We start from the raw sequence: 20,126 nt of genomic DNA on the forward strand, positions 1-20,126 counted from the left end.
TTATTATTATTATTATTATTATTATTATTATAGACAATTAAAATAATTTCTTTTCCCTATGATTTTTTTCTTTCTATTACAAATTAAAGTAACTTTTCACCCTGATTTCATAAATAAATAAATAAATAAATAAAAAATAAAAATAAATACAATGAAAAACATCATTCTTAAAAAAATGAAAAAAAAAAACATGAAAATAATTATATATATATATATATATATTTATAATATAAACGTATTTATTTATTTATTTATTTATTTATTTGCATGAAAAAATGGCTTTTGCACTTAATAAATAAAGTATACATATTTAGGATAATATTTATTTATTTATTTTATTTTATGATAATATTATATTAAAATAGAAAACAGTTCAATTTTTAAAATTGTAATAATATTTCACAACATTACTATTTTTACTGTATTTTTTAATGCAGCTTGTTTGAGACTTATTTAAAAAAAAAAAGCTAAAAAAAAAGTACAAAAGCTTAATATATATATATATATATATATATTTTAGGATAAAATAGGATTGGCATTTTGTGTGAGTTTATATCCCATAAATAAATGCTGTCCCATGGCCCCATTAATTTCAGTGATGACTGTGGGTACTTACAAGGTATTTCTGGCACAGCTTGCTCTGGGACATGGGGTTCTGGTTCCTCTTCAGGCCTTGCAGTTAGACTGTCCCCTTGCAGCCTAAAAAAATACAAAAAATTAAGCATTACAGGTTTTCATTTCAAATAAGTGGCTTGCATTTCTCCCCACAGTTATGATAGCTGTGAAAGATAACAGAGAAAATACGATCATGTTCTCCTTTCAGAGCAAACTCTCCGCTGAGGCTATGAAAGAACTCTGTGTAATGGATCAGTATCGAATAAAATCTCTATTTTTACCCAGTGTCTTTGCTGGATGAGAACAAGTGGAGACAGTGAGTCTCTATTCATAAAAGGTGATGAGACCGTGCCAAAGCAGTCTATTTGTCTTATCACTATCAGGGGAGGATGAGGATATGGGCAGGCTGGAATGTAGACAGAGCGTAACATAGGGGAACGCTTAAGACCTGACAACAATCTACTAATCGCCAAACTGTGCAGCTGTCTCAAACACCCATCATTTACGTTGTCCTACCACAGAGGATGCTGGGATTAGAAGATTGGCTAAAAAGCTTGTTCTTAAAGAAACAGTTCATCCAAAAATATTCTCGTCATTTACTCATCCTCAAAAGCAGAATTTGTGGAAAACAGAAGTTGTGGCAGAGGGGAAAAAGACTTTTATTTCAGTGGAAATGGAGCTAACATTGCCTTTTGTTGGCACCTATAGCCTTTTGCATTGACATATAGCGCAACTGAGCTCACGGCGACCCGAGTTCGAATCCCACCTTGAGGTCCTTTGCAGATCCTGCACCCCTCTCTCCACCCAGTACTTCCCTTTCAGCTCTCCACTGTCCTCTCACAATAAAGGTGTAAAAAGCTCATAAACATAACTTAAAAAAAAAAAAAAAAAACACATCTCCTTTTGTGGTCTAGAAAGGAAAGAAAAGCAAAAAAGTAGTCATTTTCAGGTGAACTGTCCCATTATGGCCATCTACCATGATCCTTAAAGGAATAGTTCAGCCAAAAATGATTAAAATATATATATATATATATATATATATATATATATATACACTCATTCTCAGGAGATGACATTGTTTTTTTAACCAGAACATATTTGAAGAGCATATTTTTTAGCATTACCTCAAATGATCACCATTCGAGTGAATGGGTGCCGTCAGAATGAGAGTGTAAACAGCTAATAAAAATATCACAATAATCCACAAGCTATCCACACGACTCCAGTCAATCAGTTAATGTTTTGTGAAGCAGAAAGCTGTATGTTTGTAATAAACAAATCCATTATTAAGCCATTTTTTAAAGTTCAAACTGCTGCTCAAATCCTCTATCCATAATATTGCTTTTTCCAGTGAAAAAGTCGTCTTGTCTGAATCAGGAGAGAAATATGCACAAATCAAGCACCATTCACAAGCACAAACAGTCCAAAACAGAAACAAACATGGTGGATTTTGATGTGAAAGCAGCTTTTTGCTTCACAAGACGTTAACTCATGGACTGGAGTTGTGTTGTAGATTATTGTGATGTTTTTATCAGCTGTTTGGACTCTCATTCTGATGGCACCCATCCACTACAATAGTGAGCAAATGATGTAATGCTAAATTTCTCTAAATCTGTTTTGATGAAGAAACAACTAATTTACATTTTGGAGTAAATGTTCACAAATTTCCTAGAGTGGAAAATGAAGACCTACAGCAGTGTAACTGTCATACCTGATTCTTCAACAATGGCATATTCTCAAAGTGTTATTTTGGATCGGTTTCACTTAAGAACTGCAGAACTCCAGTCAATCAGTTAATGTTTTGCGAAGCAAAAAGCTTTATGTTTGTAATAAACAAATCCATTATTAAGACATTTTTTAAGTTCAAACTGCTGCTCAAATCCTCTATCCATAATATTGCTTTTTCCAGTGAAAAAGTCGTCTTGTCTGAATCAGGAGAGAAATATGCACAAATCAAGCACAAGCACAAACAGTCCAAAACAGAAACAAATATGGTGGATTTTGATGTGAAAGGACAAAATGAAATTGGCTTTTTGGCTGAGGAAAGTGATGAATTATGGACCAATATTTTGGCCAGAAGTTATACTTTAAAGTTAAAATGCCGTAATAATGTATTAATTTCCTACAAACACGTAGCTTTTTGCTTCACAAGACGTTAATTGATGGACTGAAATCGTGTTATGTATTATTGTGAGGTTTTTATCAGCTGTTTGGACTCTCATTCTGATGGCACCCATTCACTCCAATAGTGAGCAAATGATGTAATGCTAAATTTCTCTAAATCTGTTTTGCTGAAGAAACAACTAATTTACATTTTGGAGTAAATGATCAGCAATTCTTTATATTTGGGTGAACTATTCCTTTAAGGCAGTAAAAATCAGGATGCTTTAAGAAAAAAAGGCTAGGATCATACCAGGCGATTTAAGTAGGACCATCCAATTAAAACCTTCCAGTCTCACAAATTTCCTAGAGTGGAAAATGAAGACCTACAGCAGTGTAATTGTCATACCTTATTCTTCAACAATGGCATATTCTCAAAGTGCTATTTTGGATCGGTTTCACTTCAGAACTGTAAATCACCAAATGCTGTACTTAGCAAATGATAGGCTTGATTCATTTCACATTTTTTCAGCGTTGCCATTGCAAGCCTTTTCCCGTAAGCAATCAGGGCAGCTAATAAGCATGATCACAAAAGAAAACAACTCCTTCTCTTTTTACTGCTTTACCTGCTTTGCTGTTTCACCGTGACTTTATTTTTCTCTCCATCTATCCATATATCAAATCCACCTACAACTTTCTCCCTCATTCTCTCTCATATGTACAGAAGCCACTGAGAAAAACCAGATCTGCTGGTCTAGCCGACCATCTGAGGTAGTTCCGTTTCATACAACATCATTTTTTGAGTGAGTAATTAAAATAATGATGGTGAATGACTCATCCAGCTGTGATCGGGTCAGTCTCCGCATAACAGCAGACAGGGGTCGGATCTTGGATGCGTTTGGCAGCTGTGGATCAGGTTTGCTATAAAAAGCTACTCTGTGTCGTACAATCACAATTTCAACATATTGCCTTTTATAGTACACACTCCTGTCCTGGAATGGATCAGATGCATGTATCCCTACATGTAATACAGAAGTGTAATATCTGTAGCCAATTTAAGGAGCAGATGAAATCGGAGAGCGATTGTGCTACTTCCAGATGAGCTGTTTCCTAAGCATGTGTGGCTTAGTCTACCACCTCATCCATCACATGAAGAGGACAGACACCAGCAGATAAGGAATAAATTCCATGACCTTTTCCTACACTGGCGCACTATGGGTCAGCAGATCCTTACAGAAGATTTGGAAAGACTAATGGTGTGCGCACACCAAAAGTGAAGTGAATATTTGCATCGCATTGCTCGCTCTAGATTACTTGTGGGATTTTTCACGTCACTTGCGCTAATAGAAACAAAAACAATAAAACAAAATGTTTTCTGCAATGCATTCACTACGTAGTTGTATTTATCTTCTTGCATTTTATTTGAAACGCACTGCATTAAAACTTAATGTGCTGCTTTAAATTAAATAAATAATGTAAATAAAAATGGGGCTGTAAGAAATACACTTATAATTCTTTTTAAACGTACTATGCTTAATTTTCACATGATTTTTTTTATGTACTTTTTTTCTATGAAATTAACATTTTAATTCAGCAAAAACACATTAATTTACCCAAAATACATCTATAATGTTACTAATGCTATAATGCTACAAAATATTTCTATTTCGAATAAATACTCAAAGAATCCTGAAAAAGTGTATTGTGGTTTTCAGAAAAAATATTAACCAGCTGTTTTCAACATTAAGAATAATAATAGTGCTGTCAAATTGATTAATCACGATTAATCACATCCAGAATAAAAGTTTGTGTTTACATTATATATGTGTACTGTGCATATTTATGTGTATACATACATTTTTAAGAAATATTTACATGTATATATATCTATATATGATTTATATTATATATATATTAATTTAAATATATATTACATATATTTCTTAAATATATACATTTATGTGTGTGTATTTATATATGCATATAAATATACACAGCACACATATATTATGTAAACACAAACTTTTTATTATGGATGAAATTAATTGTGATTAATCAAATTGATTAATCACGATTAATCACATCCAGAATAAAAGTTTGTATTTACGTTGTGTGTGTGTGTGTGTGTGTGTACTTGTTTTTGCTACATTGTGGGGACCAAATGTCCCCACAAGGATAGTAAAACCTGAAATTTTTGACATTGTGGGGACCGGCCTGTGGTCCCCACAATGTTAAAAAATGATTAAAAATAGTAAATGATGTTTATCTGAAAGTGTAACGATGCAAACATGTTTCCTGTGAGGGGTAGGTTTAGGGTTAGGGTTGGGTTAGGGGATAGACAATATCGTTTGGTCAGTATAAAATCTATAGAAGTCTATGGAAAGTCCCCACAATTCACAAAAACAAACGTGTGTGTGTGTGTGTGTGTGTGTGTGTGTGTGTATGTGTAAAACTTTTATTTTGGATGTGATTAATCATGATTAATCACATTCGAAATGAAAGTTTGTTTACATAATGTGTGTGTGTGTGTGTGTGTGTGTGTGTGTGTGCTTGCACTGTATATGCATATATATATTAATCAAATCGATTAATCACGATTATCGATTATCCAAAATAAAAGTTGGTGTACATATAATATGTGTGTGTTTTTGGTTTGCATGTATATATGAAACTTTAATTTTGGATGTGATTTATCATGATTAATCAAATCAATTCATCACAATTAATCGCATCCAAAAGTTTGTGTTTGCATAATATATGTGTGCGTACTGTGTGTGTGTATATATATATATATATATATATAAATATATATATGTGTGTGTGTGTGTGTGTGTGATTAATTGTGACTAATTGATTTGATTAATCATGATTAATATATATATATATATATGCAATTAATCATGATTAATCAAATCAGTCACAATTAATCGCATCCAAAATAAAAGTTTGTGTTTACATAATATATATATGTGTGTGTGTGTGTGTGTGTGTGTGTGTACTTGTTTTTGCTACATTGTGGGGACCAAATGTCCCCACAAGGATAGTAAAACCTGACATTTTTGCGGTCCCCACAATGTTAAAAAACTATTAAAAATAGTAAATGATGTTTATCTAAAAGTGTAATGATGCAGATACGTTTTCTGTAAGGGGCAGGTTTAGGGTTAGGGTTGGGTTAAGGGATAGACAATATCGTTTTGTCAGTATAAAAACTATAGAAGTCCATGGATGCAAATCAAATCGATTAATCACAATTATTTGCATCCAAAATAAAAATTTGTGTTTACATAATGTATGTGTGTGTACTGTGTATGTACATTTAAATACACACTAAATAATAGTAACACTAAATAATAATAAATGTTTCTTGAGCAGCAAATCAGCATATAGATTTCTGAAGGATCATGTGACACTCAAGACAGCCGTAATGACTGTTGAAAACTAAGCATTCTTAGAAATAAATTCTAAACATATATTAAAATTGAAAATTCTATTGTAATTATATTTCACAATACTCTTTTCACTGTATAAAATAAATACTGTATATAAACAAATGAAGTCTTGGTGAACATAAATAAAATAATTTGGAATAAAACTACAGTTCAGATTATTGCCCACAGATACCACCATTAAATCAGTGAATCCACTGAATGAACTTGATGGCCTCAAGTATAATATTACAAGTTTTGACAGTGTCTAACATCCGGTACTGTGTTGTTCACTCATTGACCACTTGAGATAACAAATGTCCAGATAAAAGGATTCCAAAGCCTGAGCCTAAGAAAATGTGAAGAATGCTTCCTGGGTCCTCCAAGTAGCCACATGCCCAGACAAAGAAACAGAAGAAAGAATAGAGAGATGGGCATCAGTTTCCCCACATTATAGCTTCTGCTGTTTGGCAAGTCTATAAAAAGAGCTTCCAGACGTATTAGGGTCAGTTAAAGAACCACTGATTCAATCTGATTCATAAATGAATTATTCCGAAGAAAACGAACGGTGTGTTCATGAATCGGACATCACCGATAAAAAAAAGATCAATGCACGAAGCCCAAGCTCTGATCTAAATATATACCCGGAGTAGGCCGTATCCCTAATCCTACGCATTTAACCTGTGATATAAATGAACTTACACATCAATGTGATAAACACTGCGCAAACAAACGGTGATTGCGTGATAAGCATGTAAAGATGTGACTGGCATCTTGTAGACTGTGAAGAATGCCTAAAGTATCTGTGGTGAATCTGATATGAAATAAAAAGCAAAAAGAAAGAGCCAAACAAAACAAACGTGGGGGGATGTATGAGCGTGACAGCCATCTAACCCAGCAGATTGTTTCTTATCAGAGCCTGGCATCGGACACAAGCGCTGAGTCACCCTATCACAGCCAAACAGTGTGAAATGTGATCATATTGCCCAGCCACAAATTACACACAACAGGAAATCAAAACAGAAAACAAGTGATAATGAAGATTATCTGTTTGTGGGGCTTATGAATGCAATCAGATTTCTAGAATGCTTTTAAGATATAAATGCTTTCTTTCATCCATAGATAGGCGTTTCTTCAACTTCTGACACTTTTATGTCCTGGGGTAATATTTGATCTAAAAGATTCCTTTTTTTGTTGTTGCTATATGAATGTCACATTAAGCAGTCTTGAACCATTTTAAGGTTTTCCCTTTAAATGCCTTTTTATATGCAACTGTAAATAATGTGCATATAAAATAATCATTACATGTTTGTGTGTTTATAAATATGATTATTCAATCATGTGTCACAAAAGACTGGAATAATGGCTGCTGAAAATTAATCTCCGTCATCATAGGAATAAATAAAATGTATTTTTTAAATATATATATTTGAAATGTAATATATTAAAACAGTAATAAATAAATAAATAAATAAATAAATATTACCAACCCCAAACTTTTGAAGTTTGGATGCATAATCAAAGTTTAATGAAGTTTTATTAAAAGATTTTTTTTTTTTAAGACTTTAATTTTATAGGTTATAAATTATGTTATGAATTATAAGACACAAAAGATTATTATTATTATTTGTATTTATTATTGTTGCTGTTATATGAATCCACATTAAAATAGTCCATTTTAAGTTTTTTTTTCCTTTATGTTTGCTGTTTTTAAATGCCTTCTTTATATACAACTGTAAATAATATGAATATAAAAAAATATTGCATGTTTAAAAATATGATTATCTACAAACACAAACACCAATTGTTTTAAATATGTGAAAATTATTTATATACACTAACATTCAAAAGTTTGAGGTCAGTGGTATTTTTATTTATTTTATTTTATTTTATTTTATTTTATCCATATTCATCACGGATACACTAACATTCAGAAGTTTGAGGTCAGTGGGATTTTAATTTAATTTAATGAATTTAATTTTATTTTATTTAATTTAATTTAATTTAATTTTATTTTATTTCATGTTAACGCAATACATATTTATTTATTTATTTATTTAGATTTAGATTTTATCTTATTTTATTATATATTTTTTTAATTGTTTTAAAATTTAATGTATTAAACCAGTTCTTCTAAATTGTAATAATATCTCTTGTTAAAAATAAAACACTTTACAATTTGGTATCACTTGTTAAATTTGTTAACGTATTAACTAACACGAACAAATGAAGTCACTCATTGTTTGTTCATGTTAGTTCACAGTGCATTAACTAATGTTAACAAATGCAATTTGTGATTTTATTAATGCATTAGTAAATGCTGACGTTAACATGAACAAAGATTATTAAATGCTGCAGAAGTGTTGTTCATTTTTAGTTCATGTTAACTAATGTAGTTAACTAATGTTAACTGATGAACCTTATTGTAAAGTGTTACGAAAAAATCTTACCAACCCCAAAACTTTTGAAGGTCGTATGCACTAACAAAGTTTAATGAAGTTTTATCAGAAGTTATAAATTATAAGACACAATGTGTGAATAAAAATAATAAATATGTTATTTAAATACAATATATTTTTATTATATTTAATATTTTTATTATATTATTTAAATTTCCGGTCAAGGTGACAAATTATGCAAAAAGTGAGAAAATAATTGTGTTACAAAGGAGACAAAGGAGTCATCCACAGAATGCTAATTAAAATGTTTTGGAAATGACAGTGTGATGGAATTCTCCTGACACAGCTAGTCAGCGTTCATGGACAAATTAACTCAACTTGTGAGAGTATAAAAGGTGTCCTTTTTTGGAATTTTCAAACATGCCCATAGTTGAAGAAACACTTCCAGATAACTTAAGATATCTGCACACGTCATAATCACCTTGATAAGATAAATGTTGTGCATGACCTCAGCATGTATTTATTCACTTTTAGCTCTCAGAGCTTTAACTCTAGATTGCTGGAATGCTGCGTGTGGCCCTCATATCCGGCTGAAAGGGGTTCGGTTGCGGTCCCTCAGCAAACACAGGTCAGGATACGTGACTCGTGACTTGACTAAGATATATGACAGTGCATTCTAGGGCGGACCAGACGATGACATTCTTCACATTGTGTGCACCGCTTGACTTGTTAAATGGAGGTGTGCAGGTTGAGGGGCGGCTCTTGCTGTGTGGTGAAGTCATTGAGAAGAGAGCTGTTGGTAAATGTTGAGCTGTGTAAATATTTACCTTGCACACCTTGAGCAGATGTTGAGAGTGACTTTGGCCTGGGGCTCCGAACAGTAGGAGCTGCGGCCCTGGCTGAACTTACTGCCGGACGGCAACAGGCCGGTGACCCCCTCCATTCGCAGGTCATCCAGATCCTCTGAGAGAAACAGAGACAGAGATAGAGACAGATCAAAATCTGTTGATGATTTTAACCCTCAGGCTATGATCAGATTGCTTCTGTTTGGAGTCACAAAGATCCTGATGAGGTGTGCGTAAAAATAACAATAACACATTTACACAATTTACATTTTTACAATATTATTAATAATACTTTTATATTATTATGTTATTTTTATATTTCAATATTATTTTAATTATCACCATCACCATTTAAATAATACTGAAATAAAATTATTTATCTATTTTTTGTCTATAATAATAACAATAACAACAACACTTATTATCACTATTATTACTGTTTTTGTTATTATCGTGATTAAAGTTTCTATCATTGTTATTAAAATAACACTCAAATATAAAAATATTTAACAATTGAATTATTTATTTGTCTTTATAACGATGACAAAAACATAAATAATAATAATAATAATAATAATAATTATTATTATTATTATTACTATTATTGTTGTTATCATGATTGTTTTATTAAAATAACACTGAAATATACAAATATTTAACTATTTAATTATTTATTTTTGTCTTTATAATTATGACAACAACAACAACAATTATTATTATTATTATCATTATTATTATTATATTATCATAATTATGGTTTATATCATTATTAAAATTAAAATAACACTGAAATATAAAAATACTTAACGATTTATTTTTGTCTTTATAAAAATGACACAACAATAATAATAACAGTTATTGTCATTGTTGTTGTTGTTATGATTATGATTTATATCTGTATTAAAATAACACTGATTTTATATCATTGTTATTAAAATAAAATTGAGGTATATAATATTTAACGGTTTAATTATTTTTTTCTTTATAATTTAATTTGTAAATTAATTTATAATTAATTTTCTTTTTTCTTTATTTCTCTTTTCTATTATGACAACAACAACAATAATAATAACAATTATTATTATTATTATTATTATTATTATTGTTGTTGTTGATGTTGTAATGATTATTGTTTATATAAATGTTTTTAAAATAACAACAATAATATTATTATTATTATTGACAACAAAATTATTATTATTATTACTACTATTATTATTTTTATTTATTATAAGATACATTTATTATAAATGTATTACTATTATTATAAAGACATTTTTTTAAACAAATCATTAAATCAATCATAAATTGTAAATTAAATTAGAAAATTCACTGAATTTATTCATGTTTGAGTCTGACATTTCTCTTTCTGTTTTTTTTCCCCCACACATTTAGTCTTAAAGCATCAACCTTAATAAAATAAAATAAAATAAAATAAAATAAAATAAAATAAAATAAAATAAAATAAAATAAAATAAAATAAAATACATCTGTTGAGTTGATTAAAGTTCCACACAAGGTGACAGGCACAAACAACTTTTATATTATGCACTTTAGGGTTTCCAGCATTACTCTCTGATTACTAGCATTACAAACAGCCTGAGAGATGGACAGTAAAGGAGAGAAAATACATTAAAAGACATAAACAAAGCTGAGAGCACTGAGATGGACAACGCTATACTCCGGAAGGTCACTAGTGACTCTCTCACAGCATATGCTCACAGCACAGTCGCCTGCGCCCAGATAACAGGTGCAGAAGGCTGGATCTGAGAGATGTGCGTCTCTTTACTCTACAGCTGTTCCTCAACAACATGCAACAGGGCCGCTGGGTGAAAACTGGGTCGTTTCCCAGAGTTTCCCAGCTCAGTTGAATAAGCAGAGCTGACTGGAATTTGAAATCCACAGATCACTTTTGTTCATTGCTGATTCTACTTAAAGTAGAATAAAGTAAAATGTGTGTATACAAACATAATCCGGTTTCTGTAAAGGATAATATATAGTCAGGTGGTCGTAATTGCTAAATCAAGCCTAACAACCAATTTAACGGTTTGTAGCAATTTGGTGTATTTATTATATAATTCAATAGATGTATGCTCAGGTGTGTGTGTAATAGCTTTGACACGGCTCATTAAACTCGATTTCAGAGCCAGAACAATCTGTTTCATAATGCCACTTTGACAAAGCATGTTTCTCACAGGGAGTTTCGTTCTCATGTCACAAACATCATGATCCAGCAAGAACGCAGAGCAGCGGGGTAAAGTGAGCCGCGTCCCGTGGGGTCAGCGCCTCCCACCCGTGCCTGCGGCTGTAGGTGTTATATACCAACCGTAGCGCTTACGCCAAGACCGCACAACCAGCTGACAGCATGTGGAAGGACACACCGAAAAAAAAGCACCTTGTAAGACAAGTAAGTGTAGCTAATGGCAGGGATTAGACTTGGCCTATTCATCCACGAAACTCTTACTCGACTCACTTTACATCTCTCAATAGCCTCGTCGTTTTGTTCGAGCTGCTGATGCGGGAAGGAGCCCGGTGGGAAATAACTTATCAGTCACGATTAAATGCCCCCCGAACGCACCTTTTTGTGTGCGAACGCTCCGCGGTGTCAACACGAGATTTCTCCCATGAGTCTCTGTGCAAGCACGGCAAGCATGTGTTTGTGTAAAAGGGAGGTCCGCTTGGCACGGGAATGCGGACACTGCCTTGTTCGTGAAATACCAGCGAGTGTGGTGATATTACATGCCTCATTCATCATCGCAGGTCTGATCCAGCTGAGAGAGAGAGAGCCAGAGGCCACTTCATATATACACGCAGCATTGTACAAGCGAACACAGCTGTCCGTCGTGGGAAAGTCTCTCTTTTCGGACTGGGCTGCGGGGTGTGTGGTTCGACGCTGAGGGGGGCACTTGTGGCAATATGGCAGTGTTATTGTTAAATGCTGATATGAGTTGGCTGAGATGAAGCATTTGAGAGAAGCACGGAGATAGACGCAAAAAGAGCACAGCTACACACACACAAAAAATACATTTAGATTTATGAATTTAATTGCATCCGAAATTGAATTAGATATAAAAATTCATGATTTTTAAGGTTTTTGAAATGTCTCACCAAGGCTGCATTTATTTGATTAAAAATACAGTAAAATATAAGGCCTAAATAAAGATGTATGCATTTGGATTGCATATAAAATTTTAATTCATTTGAATTAAGAGTTTTAGGGTCATTCTACAGAAATGTCCACTTTTGGTATGGCAACATGTCTTAAAATGTATTTATTTTTATAATATTTTATATATATTTTTTAATATTTTATAATATTTTTCTAATATTTAAACTTAGACCACATTATTATTTTACACTTTGACTTTATGAATACATCTACATGACAGCTTAATGATTTTTAAAAAATCTTTTTTGTGCAATTATTTAAGGACCAGAAATATTATTACAAAGAACTATTATTTCTCTTTTTTTTTAGCCTGTCGTCAGAGTTACAGAAAAATAATTAAAATGCAAGAAATAAGGAGATTATGTTTAATTTCATGTGACAAATAACACCGTAAAACCAGTGGCACAATGAATCGCCAGTGACATACATAAGACCTGACATACTGAACTTCACTTTTGTCACCCAAAAGAAAGGTAACACCAATGACAGTAACACCAGTGACAATTTTATAAATTATTTTATATTTTTTTAAATGCATTTTACAATATGGCTGCTGCAAGGTATCAAACCACATGTTGTCAATCGTGGTATACTCATTAAATTAAGTAGTTTAATCCAGTTGTATTCTAGTTTTTTTTTTTTTTTACAGTTCCCTAACAATAAAGTAGTTCACACCACTGACTTCATATGAAATCATGAGATAAATGAGAAAATTTCTGATACCTGAAAAGAGACAGTGGACGTAACAAGGGCCTTTTTTTCATAGATCTGTAGGAAGTAGGAGGTCAAGGGATGTCATCAGTGTGATTTTTATTTCAAAATAAATGTTTTTTTGTTAAACTGTAACACCAGTGACAACTCCAGGGGACCCTAAGTTTTATTACATATTTTATAGTATTTATTCAGCATTTAGTTTTTTTTAATGCCATTTACATCATATATTATAGTTATGAATACATTATTGTATGTTACATGGTAGAAAAACCTGTTTTTGACCTCAAAATAAAGTACTTCTCCTCTGTACATGGCTGGGACGAGCAGTTTTGTGGTGCTTGGAATTCTATATAATCAATTAAAAAACAAATATTGCCACATTAATGGCTCAAGAAGGTGTAATTGTTCAAATAACATATTGTTTCATTTTAAAATATGAAGAACTGTAACCCTAAAGTGTTTTTTGAAGTGTAATATTTCTGTAAAGGCTAGGGACAAAAAAAATGGACATTTCCATAGAATGACCCTTTAACATTAACATCTTCAGTCGTAAAGAAATTGTTTTTTGAGAAAAACAGCATTTTTCTCCATATAATGGACTGATATGGTGCCCCGAGATTGAACTTCCAAAATGTAGTTTAAATGCGGCTTCAAATGATCTCAAACGCGGTTGTAAACAATCCCAGCTGAGAAAGAAGGGTCTTATCTAGCGGAACGATTGGTTATTTTAATAAAAATAATACAATTTATATACTTTTTAATGTCATATGCTCGTCTTGTCTTACTCTGCCTGAACTGTTTTTGTTCCGGTTCGTGACAGTTAGGGTATGTCGAAAACTCCCATCTCATGTCCTCCCTCAACTTCAAAATCATCCTATATCGCTGTTTTATTGTTTTGTTAAGGGTGTTTGATCTTCGTTCCATGTTTACTTTGCAAAGACTGCGTCGAAACTTCTGCAGCGATGTAGGACGATTTTGAAATGATTTTTGAAATTGAGGGATAAAATACGATTGGAGTTTTTCGACATACCCTAACTGTCTTGAGTCAGAATACATAGAGTTCAGGGAGAGAAAGGCAAGACGAGCGATTAAAAAGTATTTAAATTGTATGTTTTTAATGAAAATAACTGATCGTTTCGCTAAATAAGACCCTTCTTCCTCGGCTGGGATCATTTACAATTGCATTTGGGATCGTCTGAAGACGCATTCAAAATGCCTTTTGGAAGTTCAAACTCTGGGCACCATAGCAGTCCATTATATGGAGAAAAATCCTGAAATGTTTTCCTCAAAAAACATAATTTCTTTACAACTGAAGAAAGAAAGACATGAACATCTTGGATGACAAGGGGGTGAGTACATTATATGTGAATCTTTCTCCTTTAAAATGTGATACACATGTACTGCATTTGACTTGCTTAGATTGAACTTTCTTCTGTCATGCCTGGAGTCTTGCATAGGACTTTGTGATAGTGTCTTACAGTGTTTTCGTTCTTATTTGTCAAATCAGTGTTTTACTATTCGATTGGGGCAATTCTCATTCTCAACGGTTGTGGTGTTCCTCAAGGCTCTATCCTTGGGCCTGTGCTGTTTTCACTGTATTTGCTCCCCTTGACATGTATTTTTGAAAATAGAGTGTCTCTTTTCACCTATCCACTTTTTTCCTGAACGTGGAAGTCTCGACCGACTGGAACAATGCTAAACATTTCCAGTCTCAGGGGTTTCTAGTCTAAATCACATATTTTCAGAGTCTATAATATAGCGTTAAACCTACGAAAACTGTTGTAAAAAGCAGACGGCGCCATAGTTTCATCACTTTACTTTACAGTGTCACAATGACCGTCTTTTTGCAGTAATTCACCTTTCAGTTTATTAAGTAGAGTAATTTATTTAGGTAGATGAAATGAAGTGACGCAAGGTTAGCTGGGCACATTATTATTTCACACACAGTATTTTAACTTAAGCTGTGCAACCCATGCTCGTTTTCTTTTGCCATCATTTATGCAAGGCATACACTGCCAGACATAGATAGATTTGCTGGTATGCAAAACAAGTACTGCACAGCAATTTCTTAAGCATATTATCCTGGGTTTACTGAGGCTTATTTGTCGAATAGGTATTTCACTGTTCGACATTTCTCATCTACTAACATTCTTCTCGGTTGTGGTGTTCCGCAAGGCTCTATCCTTGGGCCTGTGTTGTTTTCCCTGTATTTGCTACCCTTGACTTCTATTTTTCAAAAACAGGGTGTCTCTTTTCATGACCCCTGATAAAGGGAGCAAGCCGAAGGAGAGAGAGAGGTGTTTCTCATCTATACGTGATACCTAGATATCTACTCTTACAGTGTAATAATAAATACTCTCTTCAGCTACAGTTTGATTGCCTAAACCAGGGGGCTCCAAACTCAAACTGCAAAAGTTAGCTCCAACCCTTATTATACACACCTCAACCAGCTAATCCAGGTCCTACTAGGCATGCTAAAAACTTCCATGCAGGTGTGTTGAGGCAAGTTGGACGTAAACTTGGCAGGATACCAGCCGGAGTCTGGAGACCCCTGGTCTACACAAACTTAAGTTATGGCTTTCCAGCTATTTCTTACACCTAAATAAAAACAAATCTGAAATTGTTATGTTTGGTCCTGAGAAAAACGGTGCTTTTGATTTTGATCTTGGCTTCCTCGCACCATATAATACATAGTGTGCCAGGAATTTGGGCATCCTGTTTGAGTTTAAAGTTTGCCAAACAGATTTCAGCTGTTGTCAAGTCATGTTTTTACCAACTTCGACTTCTCAGTAAATTTAAGTCCTTTCTATCCAGGAGAAATCTTATAACAGCTATCCATGCCTTTGTAACATCTCGGCTTAATTATTGTAACTTGCTGTACTATGGTATTTCTCAGTCTTCCATTTCCCATCTTTAGTTGGTTCAGAACACAGCCGCTAGACCTCTTGAAGGAAAGTGAAAATATGACAGCATAACTTCTATTTTAAGTATGAGATTGATTTTAAAATCGTATTAACCTGGCACCTCAATACTTGAATGATTTATTGCTTCTGTATATCCCTTCTAGAAACTTGAGATCTTGTGACCTTGGCCTACAAATACTGTAGTTCCTAGAGTTAAACTTAAAAATCGTGGTGATTGCGCTTTTGCTGCTACTGGACCAACGCTTTGGAATAGCCTTCCTTCCTTTATCAGGCATGCCATATCTATTAGTATTTTTAAACCTTATCTTAAGATATATTTTTTCACCCTGGCTTTTAACACTCCTTGGTATATTATTCTGGATTTACTGAGGCTTATTTGTCAAATAGGTGTTTTACTGTTTGATTGGGGCGTTACGCATCTACTAACATTCTTTTTAGATGTGGTTTTCCGCAAGGATCAATCCTTGGTCCTGTGCTGTTTTCCTAGTATTTGCACTGTGTTTTTTATTAATTGTAAAGCATGATCAACCTCGGTTGTGTTTAAATGACCTCTATAAATAAGCATTGATTGATAAAACATATAGGTTCCATCTATATATGTTGAAAATTGATCCAAGATTGGTCTGCACTTTTTTTTTTTTCGTTAATTAAAGCAGGAAATTAAATCAATGTTGTATTTACCTCCTGCTTTAACTCAAATAAAACATTTTGAGTGCAGACCAAGCTTTGTAAATTTATGTTTGACTGACAAATAAGCATCACATTAAGTTTAACTGTTTGTTTATGTTAAAACTGCATAATCCAAATAAATTGGAATCTTATTAGCAACTCAAATATATATATCTTTCCACCTCAAACGAACTCTATCAATGAAAGACTATGAAAAATCATTGGCTCATATTATCAATGCAATTTCACTAAGCATTTTCTATAAGGGGGTCAGTGTGTGAGAAACTGTGCCCATTACATCCCACCCTAATTAATAGGGCTTCCATTGGAAGTCTTTCTGTAAGTGTTTTCCCACAGAGCTTTGGCTAATTTCTTCTTTTATGTGGGCTTAAAGCTGCTTGTTTCACAAATGCACCAGTGCCCGAGCCAGAAGTGGACTTTAAGACTTGGAATAGTCCTTCATCGGGCTGACAGGGATCTGAACTCCTGCCATAGTAAAGCGAGAGACTGCAGAGTGGGCTTTTCTTCTATTCCATTTGGAACAAACTGACGCAGAGGGAAACAAAGGTGTCTGCAGGCTCTTTAAACGGTACACTGCCGTTCCTTAATAAATCTGCCAGAGCTGCCGATCCAGCAGAGCCACAAAATAAGACATGACATGAAGACACAAATTTTATTGTGATTCTTATCTGAGAATTTAGAGCCTGCCGTCAATGTAAGACAAAGAGGGTGGCAAGGCTTTGAAAATAATCTTGTTAACGATGTACTCAATTTAGTCTGATGTATTTTAAATCCTTTAATCAGCTGAACAATGTGAAAAAAAGTGGTCATTATCTTCGCGGATGCATGCTGACTTAATGTGCTGCTCCATAGGCGGCATTTTAAGGCATCATTGACATAAAAGCTCATCCACAAATCAACTTAAACATAATGCCTTGTAAGATAACTTCTTATATAAACCATAACTTCTAATATAAACCATATATTATTGCAGACAAGCGTTTATTGTCCTTACATTTCGTCATTCGAAACGTTTAACGTTATATCTTGTTTCTAATCAGTTACAGCAATAGCGATGCTTTTATCCATATTAGAGAAGCTGAAACGGAACGTCATTAGTGCTACTTCTTTGATGCATATGCGTTTTTTTTTTTTTGCACGAGGGCACCCTCTGGCGTCCAGTATGAATGAAACCCATTCTATTTTGCGTATAAATCGAAAAAATAATACCTCTCTCAAAAGAAAAATTAAGCAGACGTATACTAAACCTCGCTTTTTCTAGTGTACAGAGGTTTACGGGAGTATTTTGTTAATTTGTTCCAAAAAAAACCCACACTGAAGTGGCAAGATATCAGAACCGAACCGAACCGAAAACCGTGGTTAAAAACCGAGGTACGTACTGGACCGTGGACTAACTGTATTGTTGCATCCCTAGTATACTCTAAGGGGCTGATCACTTTACCAAACCAGGCATTTCACTGATTAATTTTTAATAATCCTCCAGACTTTTTTTTAAATGATTCTTTTACTTTAAATGAGTAGTTCACTTCTAGAACAAAAATTTACAGATAATGTACTCACCCCCTTGTCATCCAAGATGTTCATGTCTTTCTTTCTTCAGTCATAAAAAAGCTATGTTTTTTTTTTTGTGGAAAACATTTCAGGATCCCTGTCCATATAATGGACTATGGTGCCCCTGAGTTTAAACTTCCAAAATGCAGTTTAAATGCGGCCTCAAAAGGCTCTAAATATCCCAGCCGAGGAATAAGGGTCTTATCTAGCGAAACGGTTGGTTATTTTTTAAACAAATTGACAATTTATATACTTTTTAACCTCAAACACTCATCTTGTCTAGGTCTGCGTGAACTTTTTTTCTGGTTCAAGACAGGGTATGTCGAAAAACTCCCATCTCATTTTTTCCTCCAACAACAAAATCACCCTAAATCGCTGCAGAAGTACGGGCCCAGTGTTTACAAAGTGAACATGCAAAGTAGGTCAAACGTCCTTTACAGAAAAGGTAAAACAGCGATGTAGGACGATTTTGAAGTTGGAGGAGAAAATGAGATGGGAGTTTTTCGACAAACCCTAACTGTACTGAATCGAAAAAAAAAAACATGCAGTTCATGCAGACCTAGACAAGATGAGCGTTTGAGGTTAAAAAGTATGTCAATTGTAATTTTTTTTTGGAAACAATTCCTCAGCTGAGAGCCCTTTGATGCCACATTTAAACTACATTTTGGATGTTCAAACGCAGGGGCACCATAGAAGTCCATTATATGGATAGAAATCCTGAAATGTTTTCCTCAAAAAACATAATCTTTACGACTGAAGAAAGAAAGACATGAACATCTTGGATGACAAGGGGGTGAGTACATTATCTGTAAATTTTTGTTCTGGAAGTGAAGTACTCTTTTAATGATGAGGGTTATAATGTGCACATGCAGCTCAAAAAAAGTGTTATAAAAGACTTAATTTATTTTATTTTCCAAGGTAATGTGAAGTAAAGGTTTTCACAGGGTATGATAGTTTTCTATAGGCACTGTAATTTTAATAAAAATGCAATAAAATATTAGCCTTTAAAGTTGTTTCTATTCAATATTGTTTAAACGAATTAAAATAATGAAATTATTCATTTAAAATGCTACATGTGAAATTAGACATCACAAGATTATAATGTACAATATGAAAAACTTATATCCATTTTGAGATTTGTTGATGATATTTAAAGTAGGGTTGTCAAACGATTAATCGCAATTAATCACATACAAAATAAAAGTTTGAGTCTGCCTAATATATGTATGTTCTGTGTGTAATTATTATGTATATATGAATACAAACACATCCATGTATATATTTAAGAAATATTTACAAGTATCTGTATTTATTATAATTTTATATAATTTATATTATATATAAATAAAGATATTTTGTACATAATCTATTTCTCTTAAATATATACATTAATTTGTGTGTATTTACATATACTTAATAATTACACACAGCACTCACACATATATTTGGCAAACCTTTATTTTGTATGCGATTAATCGCGATTAATCATCTGACAGCCCTAATTTATAGATTTTAAAGATACTTTATCTGAATGTGAGGACAAAGGTAATCTACATGTAACAATAGAGAAAATGAGCATGCACAAATATCTAATTTTGACTTAAATAGATTAATTAAATAAACAAATAATCTCTAATAATCTCTGATAGCCGATATGATATCAATATATTCACTATAGTATAACACTGAAAAGA

The 20,126-nt window shown here is 33.1% G+C and overlaps 1 protein-coding gene across 2 annotated transcripts in view; it reads right to left on the bottom strand.

Moving 5' to 3' along the window:
- c24h8orf34 (chromosome 24 C8orf34 homolog) overlaps nt 1–20,126 on the bottom strand; it is a 123,536-nt gene that overhangs the window by 39,357 nt on the left and 64,053 nt on the right. The window contains exons 8-9 of one of the 2 annotated variants that reach the window (XM_051097557.1): nt 9,376–9,502; nt 617–699 (exon numbers count right to left, since the gene is read on the bottom strand). In XM_051097557.1, coding sequence (XP_050953514.1) covers nt 617–699; nt 9,376–9,502 — 210 coding nt within the window. Of the gene's footprint in view, nt 1–616; nt 700–9,366; nt 9,503–20,126 lie in introns of both variants that reach the window. The other variant, XM_051097556.1, reaches the window with a different exon arrangement.

Source organism: Labeo rohita, chromosome 24 (assembly GCF_022985175.1).
Source record: "Labeo rohita strain BAU-BD-2019 chromosome 24, IGBB_LRoh.1.0, whole genome shotgun sequence".
Lineage (NCBI taxonomy): Eukaryota > Metazoa > Chordata > Actinopteri > Cypriniformes > Cyprinidae > Labeo > Labeo rohita.